At 41.7% G+C, this 20,176-nt stretch overlaps 2 protein-coding genes across 9 annotated transcripts in view; both read left to right on the forward strand.

Annotated features, from left to right (window-relative positions):
• Positions 1 to 5,427, forward strand: part of OSBPL8 (oxysterol binding protein like 8) — a 77,708-nt gene extending 72,281 nt beyond the window's left edge. For all 8 annotated transcript variants that reach the window (XM_056509889.1, XM_056509916.1, XM_056509897.1 and 5 more), the window contains 4 exons: positions 326 to 413; positions 799 to 901; positions 1,435 to 1,537; positions 1,770 to 5,427. In XM_056509889.1, coding sequence (XP_056365864.1) covers positions 326 to 413; positions 799 to 901; positions 1,435 to 1,537; positions 1,770 to 1,905 — 430 coding nt within the window. In that variant the 3' untranslated portion in view covers positions 1,906 to 5,427. The remainder of the gene's footprint in view (positions 1 to 325; positions 414 to 798; positions 902 to 1,434; positions 1,538 to 1,769) is intronic.
• Positions 5,428 to 5,976: 549 nt separating this feature from the next.
• On the forward strand, positions 5,977 to 9,422 carry BBS10 (Bardet-Biedl syndrome 10). The gene is made up of 2 exons (XM_056509957.1): positions 5,977 to 6,164; positions 6,233 to 9,422. The coding sequence occupies exons 1-2, from the start codon at positions 5,977 to 5,979 to the stop codon at positions 7,998 to 8,000; spliced, it is 1,956 nt and encodes a 651-aa protein (XP_056365932.1). The 3' UTR covers positions 8,001 to 9,422.
• The last annotated feature ends 10,754 nt before the right edge of the window (positions 9,423 to 20,176 follow it).

The raw sequence follows: 20,176 nt of genomic DNA on the forward strand, positions 1-20,176 counted from the left end.
TGCAAATATATATGACTGGCAAAAAAATTCATAATGATATTGTTGGTTAATGTAATAGTTTGTACTCCTATCAGCTGGCTGGGGGTTTGATCCAAATATGAAGTTCATATTTGTTTTTAGCTTTGTTTAGCTCTGTTGGCCTTCAGGTTAAGACTGGACTGTAGGTAGAAGATCATGATGCCATGTCTGATTTCTATATAGGGAGAGTTTTAGCCTCTTCATACTGAGTATTTCTGAGCAAGGAAATATTTCTTATTTAAATTGCTGTGGTATTAATAATAATAATATAATAATATGTAATATATATAATATTTACTTTGTCTAGTACCAGACCATGGGACCCTTTGAATGATATGATCCAGTTTGAAAAAGATGGCACAATCCAGACAAAAGTTCGACATCGGACACCAATGGTATGTTCCAGTTCTGACAGCACATGCAAGATCCAGGAACTTGAATATATTATACATTATGTGTGTAAAGATCATCACAGCATTGGGATTGATGGGAAATGCTATTATCCTACAAAAATGTTGTCTACACAGTCCATACAATGTCTTTCACATCTGTGTTGCTTCCTAAGTGGTAAAAATTACTTGATTGGATAGGAATATAAAATATGCAGACTTGAGCTCAGCAGTTTAATGTGTATTTTCCCTTAAATGGGAAGATGCACAAAATTCAGACTGCTAATACATCAAAAATTTTAATTTGGACTTCTGTTAGATATTGTGCTTTTAACTTTCATTGTTGGAATGTGCTGCTTGGCTGGAAATAACATAAATTTATCAATTTTAGGTTACTGTTCCAAAAATTAAACGAAAGCCAGGCAGTCAGAAGATGGGAGAGTGTGGTTTCTCATCCCCAGAGCCTGATAACCAGGATTCCTCTGGGAGTGAAGGTACGAAAAGATACATTTACATACAGAAATAATCTGGAGAGTTCAGTGTCACACATACTCTTATCTCAGTGTTTTTATTGTGCTTTAGTTCTATCCAATGTGAAGCACATTCTGGAAAATAAAAGGAGAAGAGTGGCTGATGTTTTTAATTGCAAACTTTCCTGTATTTTTAAATGCAGTGTAGGTTGGCTTAAGTGCTGCATATATTTAATATCTAGGGAAAAAAGAAGGTGTTCATAAACAGTTTTTTTTTTCTTAAAAGGTTAATTGTTTTAATTTGCAGATTAGTATCTGGCTAGAGTGTGGATTTTTGTTGTTGGTAATATTTGCAGAAGCTAAACAATATGATGAGTGTTGAAATGATATTTCAAGCACTTTAGTTGCTGTCTGTGATATAGGTGACTCTGAAATACAGTTTTTAATAGAAGCTAGTTAGAAAATTTTCTCCTTATTTTTACTACAGGTTTAGTTTGTCATTCATACTTTGTTCCTTTTATGGCAGTCAATTACATCTGCCTTCTGTTTCCTTCTAGCACAATTGAAGCATAATACAAGAATAAGGAAAAAAGGGGCAGAACTTGGTGAACTACAGAGTGCCATTGAATCTATAAAGGAGACACAGGAAGACATTAAGAGGTAGTACTGATTAAAATGCTTTAAAATGGTTTAGAGAACAGTTATCTCATAGGTTTGGGGTTTTTTTTTCTCTTAGAGGCTGGTATGTATCTTTACTTTTCAAAAATATTGATTGCTCATTGATGTTTCATAGTTTTCCTCTAAAGCTGCCTTCAGAAGGGAGCCCTAACATAGTAGAAAATATCAAATTGTCTAGTCTGTAATTTACTGGATATTGTTTTCTATCTTACAGGGAGATCATGGCACTTCGAAATAGAGTCATTTCTAATTCATCACCCTGGGACTACCATTCCTTGCAGTTTAAGCACTATGTCTTCATTGTACTCATGGTTCTGCTACAGCTTATCATTAATTTCTTGTTCAAATAAGAAGTGTGAACAAGGGCCTTCTTGAACTGGAATGATCAAACTGTTACTGGGGACCATATTTTAAGCTGGACTTCAAATGATGCAATATTATGTAAAAGAACTGTGTAGCAACAACTTACAGAACTTTGCCTCAGCGTTCATGGTTCAGAATCATACTTGTGTCTACCCAGTTGCAGTAAGAATTGTGTAAGTGCCAGTACACTCTTGCTCCTGGTGTGTGCCTCTGTCTCACAGTCATATGGCATCAGCCTTGTGTTTATATTGCGTCATACTGGTGAATCCTCACCACAGAATAGATCAAGTTAAACACTGAGGTCAGACCCCGTAGGTAGGATGTGATTCCTGTTATGGTAGAATGATAAACAGGCATACTTCATTACGTCTAAACATACCATTTTTGTAACAAAGAAACTTTTGAAGTAGCAAACAGCTTTTGTAAATGGCATTGGGTGTTTGGAAGTAAACTTTTAAGGTCAAACAAATACATTATTATACGAAAAATTGTGAGCGTTAGGAAATGGCAAGTAAAAAGCTCAAGTCTTTGGGAAATCAGCAACATAATGTCCTTGACTTGTTTTGGAAGTACGAGGTTTGTATCCTGAATTACTGTAGGCTTGTAAGACAACTGTTTTATAGTTTTAAAACTTCAGATTCATCATAAAAACATTCCCACATCTACTGTACAGAGCACATTTTTAACAGTACAACAGCCAGGGAAGTAGTTTTAGTCTATTCTTATGAATCACAAATGTCATGGATTTCTGGTATGTTTGTAAGTCTTGAAAAATCTACAGCTTTAGATTTACATTTGTGTATGGCCATGTCACGGTAAGCAGACAGACTGCTGATGCCAGGACTCACGGTTATTTTTGAAACAAAATGTGAAGAGGTGTGCTTCGTGTGTAGCTTGAGCTGAATCTCCAGAAGGCAGTGTGGAATAGGATTCAGGCACTGAATGAAAGTGTGTGTTTACACAGGGAAATCTCAGAAATTGTGTGATGGCTAACACCACGTATCTCAAAACAAATAAGAGGAAAATCCAAGTGTTTGTGAAATCAGTCTTTACTGCAAATATATACTACCTACCAGAATACATGTATGCACCTTCTTAGTATGCTGTAGGCATACAAATTCATGCAAAGCTTAAGTTTGAATTCAAAACCAGGGTTTCTAACTTTTTTTTTTATTTGAAGAAATATATGCATGTATAGAATTTGTAAAATTCCAGCAAAAAATGTAGTGCTGGTGAGTTCCCTGTGCCAGTCAAGCATACCAAGGCAAAAAGGGGCTGTAGAAATGAAAAGGTATTTTCAGTACCCCAGGTGAGACAACAGGAGGATGTGTGGCACAATGTGAAGGACAACCAATTTTGATTTCAGAGGGTCCTCTCAGAAATCAAATCCATCCTGGGCAGTGGAACAGTTCGAAAATCATGTGTGGCTTTTTGCCATGGCCAGGCTATGCTTCTGCCTTGGGCAGCCTACCTGACTCTCCAGGTGATCTGCCTTTCTGCTCTGCATCAGTCTCACTAGTATTTAGTGAAAATACTGTTTACTCGTTTATCTGTCCAGCTTATATATTTCTGTGGCTGACACTTTCAGCACCTCCCCTCCTCATTAATCTTTCCTCTTCCTTGGGCCTCAGCTATGTAAAAGTTTGTTGTGTAAGCAGTGAACTTTAGATATTTCAAATAGCTTCACCTTAGCATGGTTTGGTCTTGAATAATTTTTTCTGGAACATATTATGTTAACCAGATCTTGTAGCCATGGGCAAGACCAAACCTGGCTGGACTTCTATTAAATCTACAGCTGATGGGGCAAGGTTTGTGAACATGGAAAGTCCCTTCATAAACAAACAAAATAATTACAAATCCCTCCGTCCCTCCGTCTCTAAATGGGAACTGAAATTGTTTTCCATGTATGAAAAGGCATTAAGAAAGCAGAGTATTACAGCATTCACTTTAACATTCTTAGCCTGGAATTTGGCTGTTCATTATTGCATTCAGATGTCAAAGCTTCACCTGTCTTAAGATCCATTACAAGCCTTTAAACATACTCTCAACATGAGAATAATCCAGTGAATGAGATTTGGGCAATAATTTAAATCCCCTTAAAATAATACTCTGCTAAATTTGAGGTGCTGAAACTCTTGAAAGATAGTTACAAGCTTTTTATCTTCCTTGTAAATGGAAATGTCCTTCTGCCTTTTCATGCTGATTTTTTCAATCACTTCTATTCAAGAGCAGTGAGTGACACGGTCTGCATGCATTTTTACATGGGCCACATGGTAGTGACTGTATTTGACCCAGCCAGCTGGCTGGCTGGCAGCTTGGTGTTGGACAATGTCAGACTAAAAAGATACTCCATAGCTGAAGTTCATGCTCAGCTCAAGATGAGTAAAAGACTGGAACAGAGCAAAACAAAATCCTTCTGCTTATTTTCCTTTTCTGCTTATTTTTTTAGAGTTGAATTCTGTTGAAGAAGTGGTTTTAGTGATGATCAGGAAAGGTAAAGGTTATGTGATGAAACCTTTCTAGTGAAAACCTAGCAATTTCTTTTTGCTGGGTTTTGTATGTTCCCTCACTTGAACAGAACAAAGACACCTCTTCCCTAATTTTTACTGTACAGTTGGTCACAGACATGTATGGATCCTTTGCTCTAGTGTGTCGCCATTGTCCTCTTCAGCCATGATGTACAGCAGATCTTTACTACCTGCTTAAGACTGAGCTCTGCACATATATAAAAATTGATTGTACAGTTTGCAGATGTTTGAGGGCTGTGGCCTTCTAGTTTTTAAAGTTTATAACAGCACTTGTTTTCACATTTGATTTCTAAATCCTGTTTTGTTTAGATTTTTTCCCTTGTACAGGAAATATCTGCAGGATTTATTGCCATGTGATTTTGTTGGGTTGGTTTGTTTGTTTTCAGATGCACTCTATGCCTTTAATTTGCCATTTAGGTACAGGTTGCCTAATTGGGTACAGATAACCTAAGCTAAGATAAAGTAAATATGCCATGTGAAATGCAACAAGTATCATTTTCAGAAGATGATGTTTCTTGAATTTCATGTGTTGATTCCTTTTAAATAGTTGATATTACTTGATGAGGGTTTTTGTGTCCTTCCTCCCACTTGTAAAATCTCACAAATTATCTGCAAAATCCTGTAAAATGTAAGGGTTGAGGTTTCTTCTTTTTAGTTTGTTGTTTGCTGCCCTTCTGTGCCTTTGGCAATTTTTTTTTTTTTCTTCTTAAGACTCGTAATGATGAAAGAGACTTGTAATTCAGTGTTTCTTAAATGCTTTTATTTTCAGCTATTACCATTGTGTAAATAATGTGTAACAAAAATTCTGTAAATCTCTTAAGTTTGATTATTTTTATTTCAAGAGTACCCACAAATCACAGAAAATTTAGCAGATATTCAAGTATTGTAAACAGTGCCTTCTTGATGGGTTTCTATGCTGTATGGAGACATGTAAAGATTTGTCAAATTTGTGCCATATATAATATCAGACCTTTTGTCAGGGCTGTTGTGTTTGAGAAATAATGTTCCTGCTTAGTCAGTCTGGGGGGGTGGGGGGAAACAAATCTTGTAACATTACACTATTCCTTCTTTCTGGCTGGTGAGCCGAGTGGAGGATTTGGGATGTTTACAGTGAAGCTGCGCTACTTTGTGGTAATACAGAAATAGCTCGAACGATGTAATTCAGGGCAAGATTATTTGGGCTTTTTCTCCTTTTTCTCCTCTCTACCCCACCCCGGCCTTTGGCGCTGCCAAGCGGGAAGAGCAGCCCTCGGGCCGCAGCGCCCGCTCCCCGTCGCGCGTGTCCCGCGCTGTCCGACACGGGCTCGGCGCGTTGTGCGAGGGATCGGAGCTGTTGCGGGCCGCCTCCAATAAAGATGTGTCGCACCTCGGCGTCTCTGGGCTCTGTGCGCCGCTCCCCGGCCCTTCCCCTGGCGCTGCTGCTGCCCGCCGCGCGGTTCCCGCGGTTCCCGCTGCCCGGCCCGCCCTGTCCCGCCCTCAGCCGCTGCCGGGGCCGGGCGGAAGGGGCGGCCCGGGCGGGCGGCCATGGCGATGGCGGCGGCCGGCCCGGAGCGGCCGCGGCTGTGGCAGGAGGCGGCGGCGCTGGCGGGCGCGGTGCGCGGCGCGCTGGGGCCGCGGGGCGGGCGGGCGCTGCTGCTGCGGCCCACGGGCGAGGCGCTGGCGACGCGGGACGGGCGGCGGCTGCTGGAGGCGCTGAGCGCGGAGCCGCCCGCGGCCAGGTACCGCGGCGGAGGGGCCGGGCGGGGCCGGCGGGGGCGGCTCCCTAACGCGGCCCGTGTCCCCGCAGGGTGATGGCGGCCCGCGCCTGCAGCCACCGCGCCGCGACGGGGGACGGCGCCAAGAGCTTCGTGCTGCTGCTGGCGGCCGTGCTGGGCGGGCTGCGGGCGGCGGGCGGCGGCGCCGGGCTGCGGCGGGCGCTGCGGGCCTTCGAGGCGCAGGTGCTGGAGCGGGCGGCGGCGCGGGGGCTGCGGCGGCACCTGCTGCCGGAGCCGCTGCCGGAGGCGCTGCTGGAGGCGCTGCTGGAGCCGTACCTGGCGGGCCGGCTGGGCCCCGGCGAGCGGCGCTGCCTGGCGCGGCTGTGCGCCGAGATGTGCCGCCGCTGCGCCCCGGCCGCCGCCGCCCGCCCGCAGGTGCTGCGGCTCCTCGGCCGGCGGTTCGCGGAGCTGCACGCCGCCGTGCCCGGCCTGCCCCTGGCGAGCTCCAGGCTCCTGCCCGGCGTCGTCCTCCGCAGGGACTTCGCTGTCTACTGCCCGGCCGACGGGCAGCTGCGGGCCCTGCTCGTCACCGAGCCCCTGCGGCCCGCCCTGACGGCCCCCGGTGTCGAGTTCGTCGTGGACTCCGAAGGTCAGTATCAGGCTTCCCTGCGCTGGATCACCGACAGGACAGAAGCCTTAATGAAACGCTTGCAGAGTAACAACGTGAAGCTGTTACTGTCGAGTGTGAAGCAAGAAGAAGTAGTTATCTACTATGCCAAATTATATGGTGTGTCTGTGGTAGAGTGCTTATCGGCAGAAGAAATGGCCCTTATCAGGGAAATCACCGGTGTCTCCCCTTACACACCTTTCGGTGATAACATGGACAGAGAAATAGCCGAAACTGCAGTGGTAACGTTCTGCCAGCCCTTGCTGCTCGTCTCCAAGAGATGCGTCCACATCGGCCTCAGCAGTGTGTGCGCCTTCCAGCCCCATTGCCTGATCCTTTGTGGGCCGGTGGATGCTGTTAATGAGCAGCATGCTGCTGCTGTACAAGAGGCGTTCACAATGCTGCAGCAGCTGTTTAAAACAATTCATCAGAGGGAGGGATGGAAAGCAGAAGGTGAAAGCCAGAGGAAAGCCTTAGATGTTTGCACTTGGCATTCTTCAGCTACTCAAAAACAACTGGTAATAGAAGATGCTTGTAATAGTAACCAGGTTTCTGAATGTCAGTTGAAAGCACTTAGTGATGAAACAGAGAGAAAAGTTTTAGACCCTGATAAAAGTGATCTGCTGGTCCACAATCAAAAGAACCACAGCACTCCTGTGTTAGTGGCGTGTAACACTGATAGAGTCACTGCATGTGAGTGCCTGGATATTGACAAGGGTCCAGAGAAAACATGTTGCCATACATATCCATTTAAACAGGAGGAGAATTGTGCAGGTATTGCACAAGATGATGCCAACTGCCTCATACAAGCAGGATCAGTTTTGCCAGTAGGAGGTTACTTTGAAATCCTGTTACATTATTATATTCAGGACTATGCAAAAGAGTGTCAGCAGTCAGAGGTAATCATTGTATCTAACATTGTTGCTGATGCTTTGCTAAGTATTCCCAAGGCCTTGTACCAGACAGCAGAACGAAATGGCTTTACCAAATTCTATCTTGAAACCATTAATTTACTCCAAAAAAATCAGCCACTGCCTGTAAACGATGAAGGCTTAGAGTCAGTGTATTGCAAATATCAGTTAGTCATTTCAGTTCTTCATTGTGTTACAGAGCTTCTCTCCATAGACTTAGTAATTGGTATTAGGCGGCCACTCCAGAAAATTGAGGATCATGACTCAGAAGATGACTCTTGAAATCGTTAATAAAGATTGATTTTGATTATGTGTTGTTTCCCTATGTTTTCTTGCCAAATGGACACCCTCAAAAGTCAGTGCTAGAAACTAAAAGATGCTTCTTCTCAGAAGATAATTGCTAACTAGCTGAGACTGTGGAAAACTGGGTTGTAAACAACATGAACTTGACATTTTGAGCGTGAGGAAGTGTAGCCAATTTCCACTGCAGAACATGGGCAGTGCAGTCTCCATCCACATGCTGAGGATCCTGTGTACATTCAAGCCGAGAGTCAACTTTGCCTCTTTTGGTGGATTGAGTATTTTCACAAGCTAGATGTGATTTGTTTTCTTGGCATGTTAAATTTTGCCAGCATGGCAGAGTCACTGGACTTTCAAGTTACAAACCAAGGGGTGGATTTTGTAGCCTTAATAATTAGCTGGATTAAGTTTTTTTTTAAATAAAAGTATTTTGTATACATCATGAGTTTGACTATAAAGATAAAAATATAACTCTTGTTAACCTGTTGAGCACTGGGACAAACAGCAATAAACCACTGTTGTGTATACCAATGAAGAGTTCTTTGATAGGGGATGCAGCATTTTTATCTTCCATTGAGTTTATTTCAGTTGAACTAGAATAGTTAAGAATAATTTCATAACGTGACTTTACGGCAGTTTCTCTGGAAAAATAGTTTATGTGGCATTGCTTAGTACAACTGTTAATCACCATGGGTTGAGTTGAGGTCCTGCCATAAAAGGCTGTATGCTTACCAGAAAAATTTACCCAGGCACTAATGCAGTTCTGTGTGAAAAACCTGAGATAGTTCAGTCTTTGATCATTAGGGATTTTATTCTGGGTTTGTTTTTTTATTTGGTTCTGTTTTTCCCTAATTCTTTTTTCCCAAAAATTTTCACTGTAATAGTGTTTGCTGTAAGCCCAGTAGCACTTGCATGCATACCTCCCTTTCTACTGGGTCCTAAAAACTACAGGTTTGGTGGAGGAGGTTTTTGAGTAACTTGACCAGCTGTAGCTGATAATTGGTTCTCTGTGTGTTTCCCAGTGTTGCGTAATACTGAGAGTAATGGCTATTTTTTTTAATCTACCATTAAATAAGATTAGTGGGGCTGTTTAAAACCGTAGGCATAAATCATATTTACTTGCTATACCTGGGTTGTTTACAACCAGAGATTTTTCCCCTCCATTCATTTATGATTTTCCTTTTTCTGTTTCTTCGGAAGACTCAAACTACGAAAGTTCTTTCAGGTATTTTGTTGTTGAAGCATTGTTGAGCAATGTTTTGTTTGACTACAACTTTCCATTGACATTTTACATATATTCCTGGTAATATAAAACACGGTAATATTTTTTTCCTGACTAATACACTCTAACAGACATCTGCAGATGAATAATAGTGAAACACAGGGCTCACTACAGTGATTTCTTTAATAAAGAAATAAGGACAGTAATTCATTTCGTTAGAATCTTTTGGCAGGTGTGGGGGTGGAGGAAAATGAAACAGGGAGGAAAGAGAATCCCATTCTTGTTGCTGCCATGTGCTTGTGGAAGCTGCTTAAAGCAACAGGTCCAATATGAGCCAAGAGAAATCTCCATTGTGAAAGATTTTGGAGCTGTATGTCCTGTTCTGCCTGGACAGCGTTGGGAGCTCCCACCAGCCCTGGCACTTCAGCAGGTACTTGGGTCTGCATTTTACTGCTGTAATGAGCTGATGAGACAGTTTTGCTCTTGCACAAGTTTCTCCAATACTCTCTTCAAACCACTGACCAACTTGCTGGCCAAAGATGAGTGATTTGCACTGTGGTAGTCTATCAACTGTGGCACTGAATATGTGAAGCCTGGCGGCAGCAGGGGTTCTCTGCAGAAGCAGCTTTTGTATTACAAATCAAGGTGCTGTCTAAATAAAGAGAGTACTGTGTCATTTCACTATATATTTTATTTGTACATCTGGTTACTTTGAGATTTACTGCAGTTTCTTTGAAAGGTTAAAAATATTTTGTTACATGAACGGCCTTCTGTTCATTTGATTTAAATTGTGTCATTCTAACTGAGAAGAAGAAAGTCCAGAAATTTTATCATACAGAGAACTCTTGCTTTTGCATGCCAAAAATGCAAAGGAGAATTTAAAAATGATGGTTATATAAAACTTCCTTCTGACCTGTTTTTGGTGAAACCTCTTGAGTCTGAAGATTCATTGAAGCGGGAGCTCTTATTTCTTTGACTTCTCTGTCCTTTTATATATTATGAATGATCAGTTTTCCATTTTGAACTACTGTTTCCCTGTTCTGTCTGCAGAACTGGGAACATGGCAGGCTTCTCTGTTTGAGAGGAATGTCCCTTCCTTCTTGGTCCTGGTCTGCTGAAGTGGATGCTTGTTCGGGATTTGGCTGTTTGGTTCCAATCCTGGAGTCTAAGCTCATTACAAGATGCACCAGCTCAAGGGAAAAAAAAAGGCATTAACTTAGGCTTTGAAGAGAAGAACAGATTTACTGCTGGATTCAGCTGGTTCTTATCCTTAGGAGTCTTCTGCAGTAATTAGCCAGGATGTGTAAACATGATCTATCTTAGAAGATGTTCTGGGTTCACTGCTATCCCATCTACCCTTTAAGAGGAAGGCTGCTTGTAGCCCTGAGAAGCTGCTCAGTCTGTCTTCTGGGCTCTGGCTCAGGTGCTGCCACTGCCATTTCTGCTCTGCTGATGTTTCTGACCTGCCCCAGCAGCGGCCCTGCATTGCAGAGGCTGCTTGGGCTGTTAATGTTGCTTGGTGCCCAAGCCTTAGGTATGCAATCATTTATGACATCACACAGCTATCCCGATTTTTAAAGCTGTCTCTAGCTTTGGCGGGGGGACATGTGATCTCTTGACACAGTGACAGGGACCAAGAGATTACTTGGGACAGCTTGGAGCAACATGTTTACTCACTCAGAACCACAGGGACAGGTAGGTTGGGGCATTCGCTGCGGTTGTAACAGCCTACAGCTTTTTCTTCATGCACTGTTTCACAGGGATTATTTCTATTTTGAACCATTATTCTATTATTTTTATATGGGTTAGCCTCCATGCAAAATGGAAGTCAGGTGCACATGGATGTGTGTTTCAACTCAGATCCAGTCTTGAAATGCGACATAAAAGTTCAGGGATGCTGGTGCTAATAGCCCAAGATTAAAGGACTGGCTTTTAAAAAATACATGCTGCTTTCTGCAGCCCTTAGCAAACTTAGATTCTGCCCCACATAAAATTCATAGGAATATTTTGAAGGCATTCACCTTACCCACAAGGATTTGTAGGTATATTTTAAGCAAGGTAATCCTATTTGTCAGGTAGCAGATTCACATACACAGGCACGTAGTTTCTCATTTTTCTTTAATTTTAAAAAGCCCAGTTTTAATTTAAGTGTCTAGTAATGTGCAGTGAGGTTAGGTTGAACCTGCCTTCTGCATACAATTCTCGAGAATAGGAATAATCTATTTACATGACAGGAACACACTGCTTTTTATTTGTTGATTTGTGTGGGGGTCAAGTCTGAACAGAGTTTTGCAGGTGCTGGGACCCCACTAAGGCAGCCTCTGTTCCCCAGTTCTCCTGGAGTTGCTGTCCCCACTGCTGACCCCCCAGCTCCTCACTGCTCAGCACCTTCCCTGGCCCAGCTCACTGCTCTCCATGACACCAGCTCCCTGGTTACCAATCAGGTATTGCTTAACTTCTCTAGTGGAACTTATGCAAGCTGAGTGTGGCCTTCCATTTCCATCCATGCTTAGCTGACCTTCAGCGTTTTTGGCAGCCATACAGAGAGCATCATTAAATAGGAGCCAGGCACAAGGAATATTGTTCTGTTGTGCCATAAATCTCACACTGTGGAATCACATTTGTAAGAAGGGATAGGAGAAAGCAACATTTTGTTTAGGAATGTAACTGTATAGTAGCATATTTTATATTCTGTATATTTTATATGCAGAAAAATTATATTGTTTCTGTTGCTATCTCTAGAAGTCATCTTCCAGAGCCCATGTGAGAAGATTAAGGAAGATTAAATTCTTCACTTGCATGTATCTCCTGGACATCACTAGAATTGCATTCATCTGTTCTGAATTTCCTTTTTGTTACATGACAAATCTGCTGTTAGTGGTGGAAAGTTCTGTTTTTGTTGCTGAATTTATTCTATGCTTGTTTAGGTTAATCTAGCCTCTTGCATATTTATTTTAATCAGGTTCTTTTAAATCTCATGTTAAGAGAAACTTTCAGTGTTCAGTTGCAAAATTCTGTTTAGTTTAATTTTGATCTTGAAATCTAAGAAACTATGTGGTTTTGTCACTAGTAAACCCAAATATTAAACAGTTGCTCTATTTACTAAAGTATTTATCCCATTATTGCTATTAAAACTAAACAAGAGGGTAAATGTCTGAATTTTACACTAGTCACTTTGGAAATGCATTGGCTGTAATTAACACCATTATAGTTTTGCAGTATCACTTTGTGTAAGGTGTTGTTTGTATTCTGTTAATGAGACTAGAAATAGATGTTTAGATCCAGGATTATGCAAATTACTTCTCCCTTAATAGAACATTAATCTAATAATTACTTCCAGGATTAAGAATTTAATTTTTGCATTCCAAAACTAAAAACAATAGCAAAAATATAATAGATGCAATACATAGTAGCTCCTTCTTTATTATATGATTCAATTAAGGACCAGACTTCGTAAGCCATGTTCATTTCTGTACTAGATCAAGCAGTGCATTCTTTTTAGAAACAGTCCTGGCAAAAAGAAAACAAAAGAGTTTTCCATAGGGACGCCATTTGTGCTGGTTCAGCGAACAGCTTGTTTCTCACAAAGTCACCAGCAGATAAAAGAACTGTTACACTGAGGCTTTGGTCCAGTGCAGGATTAAGGGCACATCAGTAATGCTCTGTCGTGCACGGCTCTGTCCTAAGCCACCGGCAGCAGAAATAGCTATAAAAGATAAAATTTCCATTAAAGGTATTTTTAAAATTGTACTGGTTTTCTGAACAGGTTTTCTAATCTATTCTTATTTTGAGATTCCTGGTAGAAAAATCCAGCATGGTGATCTTGCTTTTGATAAAAATCATGACCTACTTTCAGTGGGTGTCTTCATTTTGCAGGCTAAGAATCTGCTTAAATATTACCTTAAAATGGGAATGCAGAGAGGAAATACATAGCAGGGCTTCCTCTGTGTATGTGGGGGAACAGACAGCTCCAGATTAGAGTAATATCCACTGAGATATTAACTTTAGATTTGATACATGTCTGGTATCACATATAAGGATTATATTTATATGCCACTGCTTTTGGAACACTGAAAGTGATTGTAGAAACTGCTGGATTATATTCATAGAGCAAATAAACTGCTTGGGAGCTTTCTCCTAAGATCAGAAATACTCTGAGACTTAATTACTGATGGAGTTCTGAAAAAGTGTGAAATAGTCACAAAGTGCCAAAACTTAAATCTATTATCAGTGTTGACTGTACTGGAGATGGTTTTGGCGTGAGTGTTTTTAATTGTCCTAGTGTTAGGAGTATAATCCTGAGGAGCAGCGGCTCACAGCAGGGCTTCTGCTGCTGCCATTCCTGCTGGCACTGGAGGTAGTGCCCTTGCACTCCAGCAGTCACACAAAGACAGGTCCCACGGTGCCAAGATTAGATGTGGTGCAGTTCACCTTACCAGAGTGTTTAGCATTGAATTTCAGCAGCTCAGTAAATCTTGCAAGCTGTGGTGGAGGTAAGCAGATGGGGTTTTGGGGCATTTCCAAAAAACCATTGCTTATAGTGCAGCAAGTATCAGGAATTACATTCCCTATAATCGAAGACATTTTTGTCACCTTGCAGAATTTTTCAGTGAGACGTGTTTTAAGCCTTGGCAGTAATTAGCAAGTAGTATCAGGATCATTTTGTTCTAGGACTCCCCGAGAAAAGTTTGCCACTATAATCTTAAGTGCTGCAGAAGTTACAAGAGGAGCCAATGTGTAATCATGCAGAAAGCAGGATTTTTCCCCCTCCTGTGTCATTGCTTTTTCTTTCTGTTTGACTGTAGAGCTCATGAGGCAGTGAAATATGGTAATAACTCCATGGGTGTGTGGGTGGAGAGAAGGAGGGACAAGAATAAGAGAAGACAGGAGATAGGAAGACCCAGTTCAAAAGGAAGAGGGAGGAAAGATGAAGGTTGATTGATGAATAGAACATAGGAAAGGACTGTCTTGTAGAAGGAAGAATAGAGTCTCAGATAAGTGAATGGGGAGAAGCAGCCCCAGTTTCCACACCTCTCTCCCTGGAGAAGCAGTAGCAAAGGGAAGACATTAAGTTCTCCACTCCCCTTGGAAGATTTGCAAATTGCAGTTGCCAAATGGAAAATTATCAAATCTGTAAAACTGGTTTTCTCCTGTCCTGGTGTAGGGGAGTAGCTACCTTGGAAAGTGTTAGGAGCTGTGGAGACAGTCTGTCTACATATCTCAAGGTGTCCTGGGCTGTAAACTTGCAACAGCCTGAGATAAAGATTCACATTTCTGTTCCTGAAGCTCACAGTCTAGGACTGGGTAAGAAATTACTGGGTGTGGGTTACATTTATTTAGACAGCACATCTTGTCCTCACTGTCCTGAGCCTCTGGAATGTGCTTTGATCCTTAGGTCTTTCGCAGGTCCAGGCTGGTATCAGCAATCAGAGTTTGGCTCCCCAGCAATGAGGGTCTCTTGGGTTTGAGTGGTGCCTTGTGCCTGGGGAACGTGCAGTTTGTGTTTCAGGGCACCTGGAGAGTAACACAGGGCTGAATGGGGGAAGCTGCTGGGTTTACTGCTTTGAAAATAGTTGTATGAGCTCTTATTTAAGTCATAAATCATCAGCTGATAAATTTGCCATCTGCTAGGCTTTAGATAATGAATCTAAATTTACTTGTGTTGGAGCACAGAAAGCCTGTCTAGGACCTCCATGCTTATTATTCATGGTGAAATATAGCAAGAGTTCAGTGCTTTTAGCCTCCTCATTGAATTGTAGGGAAAAATAATTTTCTTGTGTAGTTCTGACTTCTCAAAAGACTGAACCATTTTAAGAGAAAAAGTTCTTGTAAAAATCATAGGTTTCCAGGATCTCCAATACCAATCCAGTATTTGTAGCATCTTGTCTGTTTAATAGCTAGCACTTATGAAAAATATCTGTCCCCCTGCTGAAAACAGCAGATTTCAGCCTCTGCATATTCAGACCCCAAACCTCTAATCCAAATGTATTCAAGTGATTATAAGAAGAAGATATCGACTTGACAGAGTACCAGACCAGTTAAATTAATTGCCTAGCAATTTAGAGCAGAAGATGATTGATACCAGATTTTTTTAATAGTAGTTCACATTGCTTTTCCTGCTGAAAAAAATACATGGTTGAATTAAAATGCATGAACAAGATCATCAATCATTTTCTTGCTATTGTATTTAACATATTTGAGTTTTAACCTTTTATTCAGTAGTGTCTCTAGGGCTTTGTGTATATATACATATATATATATATATATATCTTTATTAAAGATATGATTTCAAAAGCCTTTTATTGATTTGGTAACTGACTGACTTGGCCTGTAGCATTTTAACTGCAAAGATTAAATTACAATAAAAATGTAGGAAACATCTCTGAATATCTTGGAAATCTGACTCCATGAACCATTGGGGGAACTAGTGGATTTTTTTTTTCTGGAGTTTTATAACAATTTGTGCCTGAGGTTAGGATTGGATCCTGCACTAGCAGCATCTGCAAATGGCATTTAGGATCTCATAAACTGTGCAGTTTTTTAACAACTGCACCTTTACATTTTGACATTGCTCAGGCTTATAAAAAAGTCTGAATTTATATCAAAATGCAGAGAAATAAATTTCTCATCATTATTCCCTCTGGATTCCTGTTGTCAGAATGAGTGGGTGTTCATGTCAGAAGGTAGAATAAACGCTAGTGCCTTGCAATGCTGCCTCTACAGCTCCTAATGGTGTTGCACTTGTCATCGTGAGCTTTCCAAATGCTCCAGTTTTGAACTTGGAATAAATTTACTCCACTCGTAAAAACACCCACGTGTGTAGGAAGAAATGTGTGCATGTACCTTTCTTTAGTTTCCATAATGTGACATGTGTTTTCCCTCTGTAATTTTCCTCCCTGGCACTGTTTTGATGTGCCATGTGACACTGGCCATTCCTTATCCTTATTCTTTCCTCAAGGTTGAGAGTTGTCATGTTTTGTAAAAGTCTTAGATGCCAGAATTTCTCTTGACTTACTATTTATCTAGTTACATTTTTTTAATCACACTATTAAAAAATTATGTTTAAGAGTCATTGAATGATTCAATACAGTACAGCATGTATGAATATTCAATTTAAAGAAAGCAAGTGCTCAGGACTTTTCAAACTTTTCACAATAACAGGCATTTATTGTAAAAATAACTAACCAACAGTTGGTCTTCTGCAGGAATAGCTATTAAATACCATGGGGTGACAATAATCAGCTAGAGGAGGAGGCAGAGTTAAGACCCCAGGGTTTTATCATTGCTGGCACTGATTTACTGCACAGCCTGGAGTAAGTCAGTGAATGCCCATGTGATTAATTTTGCATCATGGGATATTAGTGGGCTTCATAAAGGTTTCTGATCGTGCTTTAAATCGTTGGGAATTCAAGGATAGATGCAAGTGCAATCATTGTGTGTTTGAAAAAAAAACATTAGGTATCCTCTCAGTCTCTCAATTTTCTTTTTATAGAGTGAGGAAAACTCTACCAGGATTGTGGATATTGCATATTGTATTCCTTTATCCATGACTGCTGTAGGAAAACTGAGCTGCTAATGAGGAAGCTTGCACCATTTCCTACACTCCTTTCCCTTCTAATAAAAAACTACTCCCTCACATGCTAAGGATTTCTGCATACAGTACAGAGAAATGTTTAAAATGTAATGGTTTTAATGAGTCCTTCCCTCTTTTTTCCCTGTTTTTCTCTGAGCCATTGCTTGTGATTTGAATTCCAAGCAGCTTGGAACAAGCGAAAGTTTGATTCTGCGATTCTGTGAAAATCAGGATATGTATTGTGTAGCCCAGCCAGGACAGGTAGCAGTGACTTCCAAAAGGTGCAAAGGAACCCTGGTATCCCTGGCTGAGCCAGCCTTCAAGGGCAAGCTGCCTCCCTTCTGGAGCTGGCATGGCCTGTGTGTGGTGTAATGATGTCCAGGTCAATGATACGACCTTCTCCTTAGTCAGCCAACCAGGAGTACTGCCATACTGCCTGGCACCAGCTCTGTCTCCTAAAAGCAGTGGAGGAAAGTATATGGAAAATCACTGCCTGGGAAACTGTCTCTTCTCCCCTTGCAGCCAGATCTTCCATTTATTTGTTCCTTAATCCAAGTCCAGGTCTAACTTTTTAGGGAACAACAAATTGTTACATAGTGTGTCACTTGGTTTGCTAGGAGCCTGGGTTAAGTGTGCAGCAGATACCTGTGTGACACTGGGTGATTACATTAGGATGAAATATGTGGAGATGGATTTAATGGGTTATACTCATCACATAATTCCAATATTTGCTTCTGTTCATCACCAGCACAATAAAAATATCTTGCCATTCTCTTTTGGCTATTAAATTTTAAGAGTCTTCATGAAACAGTCTGTACTTTGGAAGACTTACTACTGCCATTAAAATAGTCTAATGCCTACAATATTTATCATGTTCCTATGGAATTTTGCTTCTTTCTCCATAGACACTGGAGATCACATTTGTAAAAATAATATTAGAAACTTGCAACTAATAAGTTGTAATTTCTAACTTTTCACTGGTAACAGCTCCAACACAAACCTCTAGGTCAAAATCAGGTACTTGTCTGGGATCCTAACGCACATTCAACCCTTCAGTCCTAATCTACAAAAGAGAAAGAAGTCAGATTTGTTCCAATGGACCAAAAGCAACATGGTTTGGGTGTTATGAGAGATGATTTGGGTTGCTTGGGAGTCTGCTGTGTAATACTTAATTCACAGAATGCCATTTCTATTGCAATTCTTGTACTCTGAATGAGTATTAGATATCTATTCGTAGAATTACATGTGTTAGCTGTAGCCAGGTTATTATGATGTTCTGACTTTGAACTTAAACTTCCATAGGTACATCCTAGCAGCAAAGACAAGGACAGAGAGGCATGATTGTGTTAAAAAGCTGATTAATTATCCTCAAGGTTATATGGGAAAGTTAGAGAGAACTGAATCATATGCCATTAGCAACTGAAACCCGAATTTTACGTTAAAAAAAAAAAAAAGAAGGTTGATGCCTATTGTTGCTCATAAAACAAGCAACAGATTTTGATTAAAATCTGACTGCTGCTGCAAAGGAGATTGACTGGTGAAGCCAAATCCCACCAGTGCACGGGTGACATTAAATGTCAGAACTGATGGAACTGGGAAAGGGGGGGAAGGTTCTTTCAGCTTTGCTGTGCCACAGAGGGGCAGACTGGTTTAATGCCCTGAGCTATGGAAAGCTGCCTTGCCTCACTGCTGCTGAAAGAAGTCACTGGTAGTGATTTGCCCTAATATATAAAAATCAAATTCCTGAGTATAAATGGGGAAAAAAATCCAGAGTGTACAGTCCTGGAGCTTGAATTCCCCTTTGCATTTGGTGAAATGAAGACCTCTTTTGTTTCCTAAATTCAAGATATTCACAGGATGGAAACTTGAAGGTTTTAGGTTTACAAGGCAAGGGACATTTGGGAAGGGCTGATGCTGAACTCCAGAGAGCTGGTGGAATGCTTGCATGGACTCCTCAAATTTGAATTCAGATTGCAAGTGCTGGGAAATGGGAATGGGACTCAGGGACTGGACAGAGGGGGCCTATTTGCATTTGTCTCCTGTTTTGTTGAGAGCACCCTGCATGTTTATGGAGCTGAGGCTATCTGCTGTCTGCAAGGCAGTGACTCTCAGTTCCTGCTGAGATGCCAGAACTGCAGGAGACAGAACTGGCTGTCTTCCAGAGGCAAGCTAACGCTCCCTGTGATGCACAGCCTCCCATGCCGAGGCTGGCAGACTCTGACTGCTGTGTGTGGCACTAGAAAGCCTTCCAAAGAAGAGAATTTTTTAAAAAGAAACAACACTTTGTATCAGCAATGAGAACAGATGTTGGCCTCAGATGCCACATCTGCTTCAGGTATCCTGGATACTCTTCAGAGCAGTATGCAAAAGTTTAGGTGCTTTCATTCTAAATGAACCTGGCTCCACTCTGTCTTTTTGACCCAGATGAAAGGAAGCCTCTTTCTTTTCTCTTTCCCTGTAGGCCTTCCTCCTATCCCAGACACTGCCTGTGGAAACAGGCACTCTCCCTCCATTGTTGGTCTGCTTGAAATGTCACCAAACGATGATGGAAGAACCAGGAATCCCAAGAAGCTTTGCTTGGCAGGTGTCATCCAACAGGTTAAAAGACTGGAGAGCCTCTTGGGCTGAGCTGGTAGTCCTGCTGTTATCTTATGGTGCATTTCTTTCCTCTTAATGTATTTTTGTAAACTATGCAGCTGAAGCACCTGATCTCCTCCAGACTTCATCTTGCTCTTGGTTCTTTCAGTTCTTTGAGGCTGAGAGGAAAACCAGTATGGAATAACATGGTGGTTTTGGTGATGGATGTGGTTTGGGTCTTCAACTTTTTTGATGCCTGCCTGTCTTCAGAGTTTAGATGTGAGGGTATGTGCTTCCTGGAATTGTGCTGGTGAGCTGGGTCAGAGAGAGCTGTGAGCAAGTTTTGGATATAAGAGATAAGCAGACAGCAGGGTTTGGTGTTCATAGCTGTGTAGGCAGGCTGCCTTTCAGTTCACGTTTGCTCTGTGTAGGACAGAGTGGCACAGCTCTGTCTGCAGCTGATACCACTGGTGGGCTGGGCTGGGGGCAGAAGAGCACATCTGCCCAACCCTCCTGCTAAATATAAGCCAGGAGAGGCTCCTCTTCCTGACCACTGCATGGCAGGTGACTGCACATGAATGCACACTGCTGAAATTCATAACTGGGTATGATTAAATGGTCTTCTTCACTCACTTTGTGCACTTTTCTACTTGGTTCATGTACAGCATTCACTTAGTGCTTTTTACTAAGTGGTGGCCTCAGTGCAGTTGGCAGTCACAACAAACAGCAGAGATGAAAGTTCCTTGCACAGGAAAGACAAGATTAAAAATAACATCGCCCCTGGAG

Source organism: Oenanthe melanoleuca, chromosome 1A, assembly GCF_029582105.1.
Source record: "Oenanthe melanoleuca isolate GR-GAL-2019-014 chromosome 1A, OMel1.0, whole genome shotgun sequence".
Lineage (NCBI taxonomy): Eukaryota > Metazoa > Chordata > Aves > Passeriformes > Muscicapidae > Oenanthe > Oenanthe melanoleuca.

Excerpts from the sequence above, each read along its gene's own strand:
- BBS10 (XM_056509957.1), top strand. The coding sequence starts at position 5,977 with ATGGCGGCGGCCGGCCCGGAGCGGCCGCGGCTGTGGCAGGAGGCGGCG. Across the intron at positions 6,165-6,232 it reads GCGGAGCCGCCCGCGGCCAG|GGTGATGGCGGCCCGCGCCT; the intron begins GTACCGCGGCGG and ends GTGTCCCCGCAG.